At 34.2% G+C, this 17,608-nt stretch overlaps 1 protein-coding gene across 1 annotated transcript in view; it reads left to right on the forward strand.

Moving 5' to 3' along the window:
• The window catches only part of LOC128983646 (zinc finger protein-like 1 homolog), a 66,373-nt gene that overhangs the window by 17,576 nt on the left and 31,189 nt on the right, over nucleotides 1-17,608 (forward strand). Inside the window, exon 3 of the mRNA XM_054403019.1 lies at nucleotides 17,383-17,494. Within this exon, the coding sequence (XP_054258994.1) occupies nucleotides 17,383-17,494 (112 nt within the window). The remainder of the gene's footprint in view (nucleotides 1-17,382; nucleotides 17,495-17,608) is intronic.

The raw sequence follows: 17,608 nt of genomic DNA on the forward strand, positions 1-17,608 counted from the left end.
TCCCATTAAATGTGTGTTGTTTGAAATACAATTTAAAAATGAACAGCTGTTTCATTAAAAAGTATTATTCACATGGCCAAAATGTAAACAACTCTGTGGAGGGATCTTTAAAGGCTTCTGGGGCAGAGTCCTAAGGGATTTTGATTAGTTTTTCTTTTGATAACTCATCTACAGACCAAGACGTTTCTTTGGACACCTCTACCAAGTTTCTACGCCCAGCCGTTCTCTCACATTAGTGGGGGCAAAGTTTCCTATTAAATATTTAGATTCCCCATGGTAATCTTATGGGAGAAACTCCAACTTTGATGGCCTGTGGGGCAAAGCCCGAGGATTTTTATTACAGGAATTGGTGAAAGGGGGTGTCTACACAAAAAATACTTTATTTTGACACGTCGTTTGTAAAAATCCGTCCATTATTAACAGAGGAGTAGTGTTTCGTAGAAATCGCCTTCACGTATAAGGATAACACGTAGAAATAACCAAACACTTCATGACTCTACGCAATGTACAGACAAAACAGTAAAGACTTTATAATCTTATAATTAACTATAGTGTTTCTGCCTGTGCTTCACAACGGGGTGAGAATCTTTGGGTCCCTAAATCCACCGTAAAAAAAAGTATATTTCGTACCTAGGGCCAAAAGTGAGGTTTTGCCGACTCGAGATCGGGTTTTAAGTTCGAGACGAATTCGAGAACGTGAAACGATCGAGAGCTGCAAACCCATTTTGGCTACGAACGCTATTTTTCACCCAAGTATGTTTTGCAATATAACGCCCCTCTTATTTAACTGAAATATTTTGAGGAATCAGCAAAATCAAAAATAACAATAAATAGTTGTCTAGGCAGCTGTGACAAAAAAACAAGTCTATTGCAATGCCATGGATACAGCTTGTGCATTTAATATACATTAATGTTTTAAGTAAATAAGTGAACAAGTGATTTTGCGGCCCTAGGGATGTAAACCCCTGCTCGGCCCCTATATGACGATGACAGCTGGCATGGCCAGCAAAACTTTATGCCCCCAATTAACGTATGTAAAACAGCTAAAAACATCATAGTGTGGTGAAAAAATTTGTTACGCATACTTTTACATTAGGTACCATGAATTAATTCTATGCATACAGAAAAACCTTATTACAGAGTCATACTTATTGCATATTTTAATGTAAATTTCTTGTATATTCCCATGAAACTGATAATTTACCCAGCACATTAAGGCCTTTAATCCAAGTATCTAAGTTCGTAAACCATACATACAATGTGACGATAAAATATCAACGACATAGCATGTAGTTTTATGTAATCCTCACAACATTTCATTTGGTCCATTGACTTTAAATCCAATAATTGTCAAAATTATTGGAGCTTGGAAAAAACTGCATGTAAAAAATCATTACACTAATGAAAGACGACGTGATGAGCGCGGGCAATGAGCTACAGCGGCTAGGGCATAGCCACATGAATACAGAACGGAATGAAGGAACTAGAACGGAGAACTGGCAACAGCGCACGCGATAAGTAGGGTGGGGCAAACACACCGCTCAAGCGCTACAACGCGAACGCATTAGTGGCATCCTGTCCACACACTGTTGATATATACCGATTTGTGGCAAGGTGCCACAATTAAAAACTGGAATGTTAGATGTTAAAATGGAGTGTTCATTAAAAATATCAATGCACACATGGTTCTACCACCTTCCTTCATCTACTGGTGGCCGCAGTTTGAAAGATGCCACAATTAGGTGTTTGCGAGTATTCGGTAAAACCCCGTATGTGTGTGTGTGTGTGTGTGTGTGTGTGTGTGTGTGTACAGAGCTAGGGACTATACCTGTGGTTCGATTTCGATGAAATTTGGTATTTAGGTTCTAATTCATGGTATCTCCAGGTGTTTTTTTTGCATTTTTTTGAAATTTTGATTTTTAATGGGGATTTTCCCATAAAAACCCATAAAAAACAGGAAAAATCTGATTTTCTCATAAATGGCAAACGATTTTGATAAAAATTTAGTATATGTTGAAGCCCTTTAAATTCGGAACAAAATGGTACAAATCCCATTTCTGTAAAAATGTTGATTCAAAAGTTATTGCAAATTATGTTATTTTCTCATAAAAACCCCAAAAAATCACAAAAAATAGGATTTTAGAAGAAATCTGGTTTTGCTTTAACATAGTATGTTATGGTCCTTACAATTTTGATAGTTTTTTCATTTTATAGAAATTTTTATTTTTAATGGAGATTTTTCCATAAAACCCCATAAAATAACGGAAAAATCAGATTTTCCCAAAAATGGCCTGAACGATTTTGATAAAAATTTAGTATGTTAGTCCTTTAAATTCTGAACAAAATTGTACAAATCCCATTTCCGTATATTTACTCTCACTGCTTACACATGATAAAGGTTGTTGACAAACTTATGGGAGAAAGCATGTGTCACAATGCTGATACCATTTATTTTTAAATTGGGCTACTTAAATAATTGTTTTATTTTTCAAACAGAATATCCCTATTTCCACCTTTAAAACAGATTTTTTTCAAACTCAACAATATAAACTATTCCAGAAGTGTTAAATATAGGCCTGAAATGTTTACTGCACTCCAACTTAATTCTACATAGGAAATAGCCGTATCATCAGCAAATGATGTTAAATTACCTGCAAACTTACCCTCACAAAGATCGTTTATATAAATAATTAACAGAATTGCTCCCAATACGGAACCCTGTGGTACCCCATTTTTTATTGTACCCATATAACTTGTAACCGAATTAATTTTTACACATTGACTACGACCTAATAAATAACTTTCAAACCAATTTAATGCTACTCCACGAACTCCACAATCAAACAATTTGCCTAGTAAAATATCATGATCAACCGTGTCGAATGCCTTTTTACTTTCTCCCCCTATACCATAGTATATGGAGAAAGTATTGTTTTCGTCAAAATTTTCGAGTTTGAGTTTTGAGTGGATATATTCGTTTTGGGTCCCCCTGGACCCAAAAAAGTGGTTTTCGAAGTGATGTCTGTGTGTGTGTGTGTGTGTGTGTGTGTGTGTGTCTGGATGTGTACAGAGCTAGAGACTACACCTGTGGTCCGATTTCGATGAAATTTGGTATGTAGTTTCTAATTCATGGTATCTCCAGGCGTTTTTTTCATTTTTTTTAAATTTTGATTTTTAATGGGGATTTTCCCATAAAAACCCATAAAAAACCGGAAAAATCGGATTTTCTCAAAAATGGCCCGAACGATTTTGATTAAACTTTAGTATGTTGTAGCCCTTTAAATTCTGGACAAAATGGTACAAATCCCATTTCTGTAAAAATTACGGTTCAAAAGTTATGGTAAATTATGTTATTTTCCCATAAAAACCCCATAAAATAACGAAAAATAGGATTTTAGACAGAAATCCAGTTTTGATTTAACATAGTAGGTTATGGTCCTTACAATTTTGATAGTTTTTTTTTCATTTTTTAGAAATTTTGATTTTAGATGAGGATTTTTCCATGAAACCCCATAAAATAACGGAAAAATAGGATTTTTCCAAAAATAGCCCGAACGATTTTGATAAAAACTTTGTATGTTATAGTCCTTTATATTCTGAACAAAATGGTACAAATCCCTTTTCTGTAAAAATTACGGTACAAAAGTTATTGTAAATTAGGCCTATGTTATTTCCCCATAAAAACCCCATAAAATAACGGAAAAATAGGATTTTCCCAAAATTGGCTTGAACAATTTTGATAATAATTTAGTATGTTATAGTCCTTTAAATTCTGAACAAAATCGGGAGTATTTCATTTGGTCCAAAATCGTTTGGTCCACAAGTTGTAAAACAGTTCGTTTGGTCCAAAATCGTTTGGTCCACAAGTTTTAAAACAGTTCGTTTGGTCCAAAATCGTTTTATGATCCAGTTGGGGAGTATTTCATTTGGTCCAAAATCGTTTGGTCCACAAGATGTAAAACAGTTCGTTTGGTCCAAAATCGTTTGGTCCACAAGTTTTAAAACAGTTCGTTTGGTCCAAAATCGTTTGGTCCACAAGTTTTAAAACAGTTCGTTTGGTCCAAAATCGTTTGGTCCAAAAGTACAGGCAAAACCAGAATTACGATTGTGTATTGTGGAGTAAACTTATGAAATAGACTGTACGTTTCACTGTGGACCATTCGATCGGGTCGTTTTATTCAACACTCTATTACGAGTTCGTTTGGTCCAAAAGTATGAACTATTGCGTCCCTCACATAGAAGGCGTTCAAATAATCGCCGTCACGTCGTCAACCCAACCGCCTGCCTTCCGAGGCCTATTATTTGTTGTTTTGTGATATGTTTCTAAATAATATATACTAGTGGAACCCCGTCGAAATCGACGGTTAATCTTGAGGTTTTATGTAAATTCAGCTTCCTGTGATAGATAGAGTGGTCATTAAAATCTTAGTTAAATGAAGGGAGGATAAGCAATAGTAAGGGTGACGATTGTGTTCCCTAAAAAACGTGATTGATGAATTCGTTTAACACAATATTTCCTACCTTTTTATCGGCTGGTTGCCCAAAAGGTTTTTTAGGAGTCTTATAATTGTTTGTTCATGAGTTTGTTTCATGTCAAAGCCACTTTCACTATATGGGAGAATGAGTTCATATAATTGGTCTATCATGTTACGGAAAGAGTCAATATTTATTACTAACAACTAATTCCATCTGCTTTAGGAAAATCATTCAGATTGTATCCGGATTTATAAGTAAATCTTCATCTTTGGTCATAAAAATACAGAATTTTATCAGCATATTAAATTAGTTTTTTTTATTTGATACAAATATCTGATTCTCCAGAAAGCAGTAACATTCTTACTTCGATCTAAGCAATTACCAATAAGCAATTGTGATAGTTGGTTTTATTCCTTCTCTTGCCATATTGACCCATGTATTTAATCATCCTGTTCTTACTTGATAATTCGTTTATTTATGGGGTAGTTTTGCCTTGGCCATATCGATCACATAAAGCTGTGCATGTATTTCGTGGATGGAATGAACCATAATTGTAGGATGTTTGACCACAAATCTTGAACATTTGCTGAACCAAATCCATAACCTAGTCCAGCCTTGGTAAAAAATTATGCAAATGCGATGAGATGTGATGACACTGTTGTGTTTCCGAATTGTTTGTGTATAGTGAGGTTTAGATCCGTTGTTCGACCATCACATCTTTAGTTGAATAACATTCACTGACTCCATTGTGTATTCTTTCACTAAGCTGAATGAATGCATCAAAGTAAACTCTCTAAAAGTATGTAATAAACTGGAATTTAGGATTAATAACTTTCTATAACTTATCATGCATTTATTCATAAAATTATTAAAAATTTAATCCAGTTACTGAAAACCACTATTATTTTAAAAAAAATATGGGCAACGTGCCTGAATGTATGTCTCAGACAATTATGCATATCACAAAGAGTAGACCTATAACTGATGTACCTTAATGATATGTCTATGATAAATAAAAGTAGCCTATTTAACATTCATTTTCATAGACTGTAAAAGCCTTCTGCACTTTTATTATTCTGTATCGTATTACATAATGGGAAATTGTCCAATGATTAAATACACAATAAGTATAAGTCCATATAAGTATAACAATAATCTCGTGATGATCTGTCAGTATTGAATAATAAGACAAAATATCGGCAAAAGTAGTCAAAAAGGCAGACACCAACCAGTACAATAGATATAACATAATGCAATAAGAAATGATTGAAAGAGTTACTGTAATATTAAGATTATATAACTGTTCGTAATGGAACGTTATATTGCTAAACATGACATTATTAAGAACATCAATTTTAAAATAAGAAAATAAGATCCTTATATATAATTCTGTAAGACAAAATTTTTACCAGGAAATTGTGGACGTCCAGAAAATATGAGTAGGCTAATTAATGTAATTTTCATGTTCTATTTTAACCTTTTGATTAAGAATTATAGACAACCATGATCAATAGTAAACACTCCATTGTAAATAAGTACCGGTACAACAATACAAATTAAGGTGTATGATAAACATTTAAAACACGTTGGTCCACTGAACACTCTGTATATTAGAAGGTCGCCAAATGTGATAAAAACTGTTAATTTATAAGATTTCCAACCGTATGATACACTATTGAGCTTTAAGTTTGTTTATGTACGCTTTAGTGGTTTGAATACAACAAAACATGGCGTCTTTAACGTTAAAAACATAGAAAGTCAACATGTTTAAAGCAAAAATTGTATTAATATTATTATTGTATACGACGGCGGATATTTGAACGCCTTCAATGTGAGGGACGCAATAGTTTATACTTTGGACCAAACGAACTCGTATTAATGTGTTGGACCAAACGATTTTGGACCAAACGAACTGTTTTACAACTGTTGGACCAAACGATTTTGGACCAAATGAACGGCAATATAAACGTACAGTATATTTCATAAGTTTACTCTACAATGCAACATTTTACTTCTAGTTTGGCCTGTACTTTTGGACCAAACGATTTTGGACCAAACGAACGTGTTTTTAACTGTTGGACCAAACGATTTTGGACCAAACGAACGAGTTTTTAACTGTTGGACCAAACGATTTTGGACCAAACGAACGGCAATATAAACTGTGGACCAAACGACTTTGGACCAAATGAAATTGGATAAAACGATTTTGGACCAAACGAACGAGTTTTTAACTGTTGGACCAAACGATTTTGGACCAAACGAACGGCAATATAAACTGTGGACCAAACGACTTTGGACCATTTGAAGATGATCCACAAAATCGTACAAATCCCATTTCCGTATATTTACTCTCACCGCTTACACATGATAAAGGTTGTTGACAAACTTATGGGAGAAAGTATGTGTCAGAATGCTGATACCGTTTATTTATGTCTAAAAACAGGCCACTTACACATTTTTACTTTCTCCCCCTATACCATAGTATATGGAGAAAGTATTGTTTTCGTCAAAATTTTCGAGTTTGAGTTTTGAGTGGATATATTCGTTTTGGGTCCCCCTGGACCCAAAAAAGTGGTTTTCGAAGTGATGTCTGTGTGTGTGTGTGTGTGTCTGTGTGTCTTGGTGTCTGTGTGTCTGTGTGTCTGGATGTGTACAGAGCTAGAGACTACACCTGTGGTCCGATTTCGATGAAATTTGGTATGTAGGTTCTAATCCATGGTATCTCCAGGCGTTTTTTTCATTTTTTTGAAATTTTGATTTTTAATGGGGATTTTCCCATAAAAACCCATAAAAAACCGGAAAAATCGTATTTTCTCAAAAATGGCCCGAACGATTTTGATAAAAATTTAGTATGTTGTAGCCCTTTAAATTCTGAACAAAATGGTACAAATTCCATTTCTGTAAAAATTACGGTTCAAAAGTTATGGTAAATTATGTTATTTTCCCATAATAACCCCATAAAATAATGAAAAATAGGATTTTAGACAAAAAAATCTGTTTTTATTTAACATAGTAGGTTATGGTCCTTACAATTTTGATAGTTTTTCTCATTTCTTAGAAATTTTTATTTTTAATGGGTATTTTACCATAAAACCCCATAAAATGACGGAAAAAAAAGATTTTCCCAAAAATGGCCTGAACGATTTCGATAAAAATTTAGTATGTTATAGTCCTTTATATTCTGAACAAAATGGTACAAATCCCATCTCTGTAAAAATTACGGTTCAAAAGTTATTGTAAATTATGTTATTTTCCCATAAAACCCCATAAAATAACGGAAAATCATATTTTCCCAATATTGGCTCGAACGATTTTGATAACAATTTAGTATGTTATAGTCCTTTAAATTCTGAAGAAAATCTTACAAATCCCATTTCCGTATATTTACTCTCACCGCTTACACATGATAAAGGTTTTTGACAAACTTATGGGAGAAAGTATGTGTCAGAAAGCTGATACCGTTTATTTACTATTCAATCCATCATAGATATCTGACATAAAATTAACAAGTGCGTTTCCAGTATTTAGCCCTAGCCTGAATCCAAACTGTTTTTCGCTGAAAAACTCTGTTAATTCCAAGAAATTTAAAAGTCTTTTTTTCATTAATTTCTCAAAAATCTTAGAAAAGCAAGACAGAAGTGATATAGGTCTGTAGTTGTTACAGTTAAATCTTGATCCATTTTTATAAAGTGGTATCACTACTGCTGTTTTTAGTTTTGTTGGAAAAACTCCACTTTCAAAGCTAAAATTTACTATGTACACCAAAACGTCAAGTATCTGTTGAGCAATATTTTTAATTAATGTTGTACTTATACCGTCAAACCCTGGAGAAGTATTATTCTTTAATGATTTAATAATTTCTAGTAGTTCTTTAGGAAAAATATACTCCAAAAATATTGATTTTGTTTCACTTTTCCTCGGAAAGTAGTTTTTGTAGTGCAAAGAAGAAAATTCATTTGAAGTACTCTTACTGAGATCCAAACTATCCACCACATTTAGAAAATAGTTATTAAACTCATTCGCAACTAAAAATGGGTCCATCTCAATTTTTTTATTTATTTCAAGTCCAACTGATATTTCAACTTTTTTTGTTTGTCCTGTAGCTCTCTTATAGTCTTCCAAGTAGTTTTTGAATTACCCTTACATTTCTCAAATTTCTCTTTATAAAAGTTATTTTTTAGTTGTTTGATTTCATAATGTAATTTGTTTCTAAACCTTAAATAAAAATAATTCCTTTTAAATTTTCATTTGGTGATTTTTTACTAACTTAAATAACCGATTCCTCTTTTTTATCTTTCGACAAATAAAATCATTTATCCATGGGTTAAGCTTTTTAAACCCGTTATTATGATTAATCTGAACCCTACATTGTGCAATAGAGTTCTGCAGTATTTCAAAAAATGAATCAAACTCAGACGACGCATCTGGCTGACTGTAAACAAAACACCAGTTGACTTGTCCCAACAGCTGATAGAGTAATTCATAGTCATGCGATAGCGAGGAGAAGGATAGTTTGAGAGAGCACTATCCCCCACCCCCCCTTCACCCACTACTCGAGCGAATGGTCCGTTATACCGACATGCAGAACTAATGCTTCAATATCTATGGAATTTCTATTTGATAACCTCGAATAAACATGATCAATACAGGTTTCTGATTGTTGAGTGATACGAGTTGGTTCATTTACAATACTTTCAAACCCATTTGCTGCCATTAGTGTTTTATATCTTTCTACTCCCACGTTAAAACTGTCCAAAATATTTACATTAACATCACCTATCCATAAAACATTGTCTTTATTAAAAATTAAACTGTCTCTATTGCATAGAAAATTACTTAGCTCATTAATAAAATCCATAATTGGCTTAAATATTAATCTATAAACACCTAAAAGATTAGGTAAATGTCTTGGATGAAAATATAAAAGAAATATATAACACATCAGCGGTCATAAAATTAAGCTTTACACTTTCAATTACTTGTACAGAATTTTTTACAAAAATTGCAATACCTGCTGATCTATGTAAATCATTAGCGTTAACATACAAATTGTAATTAGGTATGTTATAAAGATATTCTTCGCATGTATTAATCCAAATTTCAGACAAAACAATTATATCTGGTGTTACAGTTTGAAGAGAAAGTTCCAAAATAAAGTTATCAAAGTTATGCCTCATACTTCTAATATTCTGATGAACAATTGTTATATTATTACTCATCTAATGAGAAAAAACCAACAACTTTTGTTTGCCAAATATGCAAATAATCAACATTACAACAAGAAATAGCATTACAAAACAAAATATGACATTGTGGTTATTATTTACAATGTAATATTACATGTCATTCATTCATCATTAACATTATTAATTTCTCTATTATTTTGTATATTTTCTCCCATAATGTCTGTTAATGCCCCTGATAATGTGTTATCAGTTATTTAATATGTTTCCCCTTGTTAATGTGTTATTTTATCCAATTTTGGTAAATGTTATATAATATCCCATCACCCCACAGAAACATCATCCTATTTTATGTTACAATATAATATTTATGCCAATTCTCTCCATACCTATCCTGTACTTGTCAAAAACCAACAATAATCTTTTACTTAGAATAATATATAATTGTAAGAAAATTGCAATATAGTAATAATATCTTAAATATAGTATTACTTTTCAAAATTATCCAAAGAAAATCAAAATTACTGTGGCAAGTGTCATTTATGTGAATTAACCAGCTGTACATCATTTCCACAATGGACATGGACTTCCTGAGCTTCTACCATTGCCTCTCCCCAGATCCTGCCAACTCTTCACAGTGTGAACATCATTTTATTGGACATTGTGTTTGATTTAAATTAAATTCATAATCCCAAAGTATAATCTAAATTTTAAATTTCTTATCATCCAAAAGTATTCGGGACAAGTGCCTTGAAGAGTACCAAATTTTAAGAAGACAGACACTCCAAATTTGGTAACCATCATCCATCTTGTTTAACTAAGGACAAATTTAATCTTCATTGGACATTTAATCAGCATAGCCTAATAGGCCCAATTAACTTAACTCATCAAGATATACATATTTCAAATTGAACTTTTATTCAAAATTTAATCTTCAAACTTTATTTTATTTCATTAAATTCAGTGAAACCATTTGGAATCTTTCTTTGGACATTAACATATTACTAGTGTACCTGTTGCTCGAATTCGAGCAATTGCAAAGCATTACAGGCGACTCAAATATTATGGAAATACTCACGATCTACACAACAGTTAGATATAACCAAAATCTTTTGTAAATATCTTATCTTTTTCTAAAAGCTGATCTTGTTTTTTAGTGCTTCTACAAATTTTTCTCTCTCATAGCCGCATTAGGTTGTCTATAACAACGATTATAAATGAAAAAAAAAAACATTATTTCTCTTCTACTTGGTTGTGTTCTATGACTTTTTCTATGTTTCCCTTGTTTGCAAATTGCAAATCGGTTATTTCAATGATTGCTCAAGAAATGTAGCATATTGTTAATTCAGCTTTATTTTTAGCCTATATTAAATTGTCCAGGATTTCTCGCTTTTTTCCATTGTAATAATTTCACCAACCCAAGTTTCATCTACAGATGCAATACACCAAAGACTATCACCTACGTACAATCTCCAAGAAGTGGTAAAAAAAGGCAGAAACCAAGCCATACAATAGATATAAATATAATCATTGACTATATTATATAGTCAATGATATAACTCCAAAAGAAATAATTTTAAGAGTTACTGTAATATTAGGATTTTCCACTGATTTGGTAATATAACATTATATTGCAAAACATTACACGATGCCCAATAAAATCAATTTTAAAGTCAGAAAAATCCATTGCAAATACTGTACTTCATTTTCAAAAATTCAATAAATCACAATTTAAATATTAACAGCTGTTTCATTAAAAAGTAGTGTAGAATTATGCATATGGTCGTAATGTAAACAAATCTGAAGAGGCAACTTTAAAGGCTTCTGTGGCAGAGCCCTAAGGGAATTTACCTCGTTCCTCTTTTGATGGCTCATCTATAGACCAAGACCTTTCTTTAGAGACCCTTACCAAGTTTCTACGCCCAGCCGTTCTCTCAAATTAGCTGGGACAAAAACCCAGTTTTTCCTCCATAAGAATAATATGGGATGGGAATTCAAAGGCCAAGGGAATTTACCACGTTTCTCTTTTGATGGCTCATCTACAGACCAAGACCTTTCTTTAGACACCTCTACCGAGTTTCTACGCCCAGCCGTTCTCTCAATTTAGCTATGACAAAGAAAAACAGTTTCAAATTAATATATAGATATTAATAGCATCACGAACCTAGCCTATTTCAGAATAATAACTTAATTAAATTATCTGCATTTTAAATAAAGCCTAATATATTATTCGAACCGGCACGACCACCCCTTCCTGAGATTAAGAGCTCATATTTAAATATTAATTAGTACTTTAGAAGAAACCAACCCAATATAAGCCTAGAATCTTTTCATCCACTTTGGAAGCCCCACCATTTTGAAAATTTACCATTGTTAACTTAGGCCACAGAAAACATATTACTATAACCCAGAATGCCAACCGCGTGGTAAAAAGCATTAAGTGTTTTGAGAGAGCTTTGCCTGTCAATCGTAGGCAGCGCCACCAGCGTTGCCATGCACTCAGCATAGCAACGCTGGTGGCGCTGCCTACGATTGACAGGCAAAGCTCTCTCAAAACACTTAATGCTTTTTACCATGCGGTTGGCATTCTGGGTTATAGTAGTATGTTTTCTGTGCTTAGACCCTGTAGCTAATTCAACCAATAACTTATCTTATATTTGTATTTCATTAATAAATTTTATATTGTAACTTACCAAATCTATTGATTCTTTAAATAATTCATATATTATAAGATTAAGATAAAGACTTACCTCATTAGACAGAACTAAAACACAAATTAGGAATTATCTTTATTAAGAAAGAAATGACTTTGAATTCAATGTGGGCTAACTTAATAGCCAAAGGAATTTTGTAGGCCTAAGTTAATGAAAAGTCTATAGAAAGCTTTATGGTGCGTAGCAACAATTTACAAGCCATTGAGGTCATCACTACATGTCATGTGTATAATCGAAGAGTTCTCTTGCCTGCGAAGGAAGATTTTACCACCTCTGACCCAAAGAAACTTGTAGTCCTTATCCTTTCTCACCTGCCTCGCTGCCGCCAGTAGCCTCCTCCTCTCCGGTGTCAGAGCTTCATTTATGTAGATGGGTCGGTCATCGTCCAGGTTCATGTTTCTAGTCGAGAGAGTCCTCTTTACGCGACGCTTCCTCATGAATTCCTCTTTGTCAAGACGCCTCACGAACTTGACGATTATACCTGGTGGATTCCCGTTTCTCCCGTTTCCTCTGCCTAGCCGGTGACACGCATCAATCATAGAATCTGATACCTCCATGTCCATTGCCTTCCCCACTTCTTTAACTATACCGACGACATCTTCATTTGGTTGTAGAGGAATTCCTTGAATCTCCACAGCATTAGCTCTTGAGTACTGTTCCATCTCTTCAAGTTTACGCTCCAGATCAGTTAGTTTCTTAGTCAATTGTTTGTTTTCACTTACCAGGTCATTTATAGTCTTCAAACAATTCTCAATTGACAGGTTTTGCTCTTTAATAAGTTTACAATTTTCTGCCAATTGTTCACTAAGACTTTCATGTGATTTATTGAAGTTTGACTCCTGACTTCTTTGAAGTTCAAACATTTCATTGATTTTCCTCATGATATCATCTAATGTAAGCTTACCTTCCTGTAGTTCAGCCTCAAAACGTAAACTTTTCCTTCAGTTTTCTCCGCAAGGCGGACATCTCCACACTAGATTATCACCCTTAATACACTCTACGTCTGCCTTACTCATTTTTAGGCAGTTTCCGTGAAACGCACTTTCACATTCATTACAAGATAATTGAATCTGAGAGGACTTGACTGTTTTAGAGCACACCCCGCACAAAGCCATTTTTAAAATTGCAAAACAGTTCTTATAAAAGTATTTTCGACAGCTATAGTAGTTACAATGTGCACACCACTTTTCACTAACCTCAAAACCAGCACAGTTCAATACATGGAATTAAACAAGTAGAGATAAGACCGCAGCACTATCAGTAAACCGACCGTCCTTTCTGAGCGCTGACTCATAACTGAAACAAACTATTCTATTACTTATCTTATTTAGTTGTTCTAATTTAGAATAATGTGTCCTTAAAGTCTTGACAACTTTTGAGTTCGTAGAATTGATGGGATTATACATGTTTTATATATGTTGTTTAACAGCTGATTTTATCAAGTTTTGTTTGTATATGTTGGTAACATTTTTCATTGTTGAGTGTGATACCAAACAAAAGTTACAATTCTTGTGTCTGTCGTAAAAATGGCTACTAAGGAAGAAAAAGCTCAATGTGTTTTGTAACTTCACGAGTCTAATTCACCTGTTTACGTTCAAAGATGGATGAGATTGCTCTATGGGGGGGCGATTAAGCACCTTTGGAGCTTCTCCAAGCTATAGATAAATTATTCGTTGGTTTAATAACTTCAAGAACAATGGAAGTGTTGCGGACCTGCCGCGTTTAGGTAGGCCTAAAATTTTAGAAGAAACCGTCGATGTCGTTAGACAATGCTTCACCCGCAGTCCACGTACATCAGTTCGCAAAGCTTCCAGGGAACTTGGTTTACCACGTACCACTGTACATAAGATTTTGCGTAAAAAACTCAAACTAAGCGCATACAATATTCAACTAGTGCAGTTTTTGAAACCGAATGATTACCCTTACCAAGCTTCTTTTGCTAATGAAATTTTAGATCTCATTCATGTAGATAACAACTATCTTAGACATCACACCTTTAGACTTCTTCTTTTGGGGCTTTGTGAAAGACAAGGTTTATGCTACATCTGTCTCAGAAGTGGCATTGAAGACCAGGATCAGAGAAACAATTTCAACAATCACTGGAGAGATGTTGGCAAGTACTTGGGAGGAGATTGAATTTAGACTGGAAATTCTCCGGGACACAAATGGGTCACATGTGGAAGTGTACTAATGTTATATGAATTGCATATAAAACTTTTTTTCAGGCTCTTTCTAAAAAATTAAGTGTCACTTTTGTATGTCTAATGTTTTTCATTTTGTTACACAACAAAATGTTGTCAGGACTTTATGGACACCAGGTATATGCGGAAAGTAAATAAAAGAAACGTCTTATAACACTTAAAACATATATTTACGCTTATACTGTTACTCACAAGACGGTAAATATACAAAAAAGATGGTAAGTGGTGATCGATTTCGATTGGACACTCCTATTGGGTCTTGTGATGATTGGAGTGTCCAATCGAAATCGATCACCACTTACCATCTTTTTGGTATATTTACCGTCTTGTGAGTAACAGTATAAGCGTAAATATATGTTTTAAGTATTATAAGACGTTTCTTTTATTTACTTTCCGTAAATTTAATAACAGGTACAATGCTGATCAAGAAGTTATTTAACCAGGTATATCCATAAACAAGCAAACTTCTACAGTTTATTTATTCGCCATAAGAATAACATGGGAGTTTTAAATTTAATTTTTTTTTAACTATCACCCTAACTGTTGGACATACAACAACTCTTCAATAAACAATATTATTTATTTTTTAAGCTCTACAAAATGGTTTGGAGAGAAATTATGAAATGTTGTGTTTTTAAAGTTAAAAATGGGAAAAATCAATTTTTACCCCATAAAACCCCCCATTAACCCCCGTTGTTTATGGGGGTTTTATGGGGTTAAAGATTTCTCTCCAAACCATTTCGTAGAGCTTAAAAAAGGAAATAATATTGTATATTGAAGAGTTGTTGTATGCCCAACGGTTACGGAGATAATTTCTGATTATGCTGGTTGGCGAACTCGTTTGAATAAATCTAGGTTTACACGTTTGTACCAAATTTCATCAAAATCGGATAATTTTTGCTCGAGTTACCGCGCTAACGGACACATATATATATATATATATGAATTTGAACGGATGGTGTTTTTGGCCTCTGGGGAGCTTGAAACGTAAAAGTAAATCGGTTCCGGATCTAGGTCTTATCATGAGACCTGCGGTAATAGCTTATTCCCTATATGGGAAATTTGCTAAAATTTAAATGCACTGGTTTTTTTGCCCTGTTCACATGTTAAATTGCCAAATCAGGTCATTCATAATTTACTAGAGGTTGTCCAGTGGTCGAAACTCGACCAAAAATATGCAATGTACAGACTTCTCTATATTCACACCACACTGTGAATAAAACATGTGATTGGAGTTTCTTCCATTTGTTTTTATTTTCTGTTTATATTTCGTTGTTTTTTCATCACCCCCCATAGTAGCAACCCATAAAATCCATGTTAATTTTTTCAAAATTTTAAATTCATTTTCTGTGCTTATTTGAGCCTATTTTAATTTATATAGGCATTCTGCACATCTACAGGAAAATATCTTTCCAACAGTATGCGTAGATTTTCCCTGCCATGCACACAAGCTGAGAAAAAAGGTTTTAAAGAAACATGCTTGCCTATCTATATATACTAGCTGACCCGGCGAACTTCGTATCGCCTAAGTTATAGGTTTCCCCTAAGACAGACCGATGGAAAGTAAGTACCGTTACGTTTACTTTTCAAGATGATCTCGTTCGCATCGCTCAATCACGTCCTGGTTGAAGTTCGTTCGCTACGCTCACTCACCTTTTGGTTGCAAATTAGCTGTTGTCATAAATGTAAAAGAAATAATAGTGCTGCACCCTGTTGGTAATCCTTGTAACTTTAATGCTATTGAACATCATAGAACAGAACCAACTTGTTTAATTGAAACAGCTGTTAAGATTCATTAATTCCATTTCTCATAAGGTTAACATGGGAAACTCCAGAGCCACTGGGGCGGAGCCCTTTTAAGAATTTCGAAACGGGAAATAGTTTACGTCCGATTCGCATACCTACAGAATTTACACACCAAATTTCATAACGATCGGTGAAGTCGTTTCGGAGGAGTTTGCAGACAAACACTGTGACACGAGAATTTTATATATTAGATAAAAGGCAAAGCCCTCACTGACTGACTGACTGACTCACTCACTCACTCACTCACTCATCACTAATTCTCCCACTTCCCATTTACCTAGGAGGCTGAAATTTGGTACACTGATTCTTTAGGCATTAAATAGGAAAACTAAGTTGTTTTTATTCTGATCGGACTCTCGGGCTCCGCCCCACTGGCTCTGGAGTTTCCCATGTTAACCTTATGAGTACTTCTATTTAATGGAATTAATGAATCTTAACAGCTGTTTCAATTAAACAAGTTGGTTCTGTTCTATGATGTGCAATAGCATTAAAGTTATAAGGATTACCAACAAGGTGCAGCACTATTATTTTTTTTTTTATTTATGACAACAGCTTATTTGCAACCAAAAGGTGAGTGAGCGTTTTTTGAACGAACTTCAACCTGTAGGCGAGTTAGCGTAGTGAACGAGCTAACTTGAAGGCAAGTGAGCGCAGCGAACGAGCTCCAACCTAAAGGTGAGTGAGCGTAGCGAACGAACTTCAACCTGGAGGCGAGTTAGCGTAGCGAACGAGCTAACTTGAAGGCAAGTGAGCGCAGCGAACGAGCTCCAACCTAAAGGTGAGTGAGCGTAGCGAACGAACTTCAACCAGGACGTGATTGAGCCATGCGAACGAGCTCACTTATGAAGTAAAACGGGGCAAAGCCCGCGGGTACAGCTAGTTAATATATAGATACTCATAATTCAGGAATAGATAGCCCTTAGAACTTGGATTTGTGGCATTTAATTTAACTATCATAGACTACTCGTCACAAGATTTGTAATGTTGGGTTGAATTTTTCAGTGTGTTGTGCAGTCATACTTGAGATGGCTGCAGGACAGTGATTATAGCCCAACATGCGTTTTGTGTTCCAAGGACTTGATTATTGATGACTGTGTTCGGCTTACCTGTTATCGTAAGTTATTTATTTATGTTACAGTTTTAAATCATTGCTTGTCTATTGGGCAACAATTTTAGACGTTGCCATCTGTGAGGTACAACAGTTATTTGAGAACACCAACTGTCTGTT

The sequence above is a fragment of the Macrosteles quadrilineatus genome, unplaced genomic scaffold, assembly GCF_028750875.1.
Source record: "Macrosteles quadrilineatus isolate MER2022 unplaced genomic scaffold, UCM_ALF_1.0 Scaffold_1__1_contigs__length_201487025, whole genome shotgun sequence".
NCBI classification, from domain to species: Eukaryota; Metazoa; Arthropoda; class Insecta; order Hemiptera; family Cicadellidae; genus Macrosteles; species Macrosteles quadrilineatus.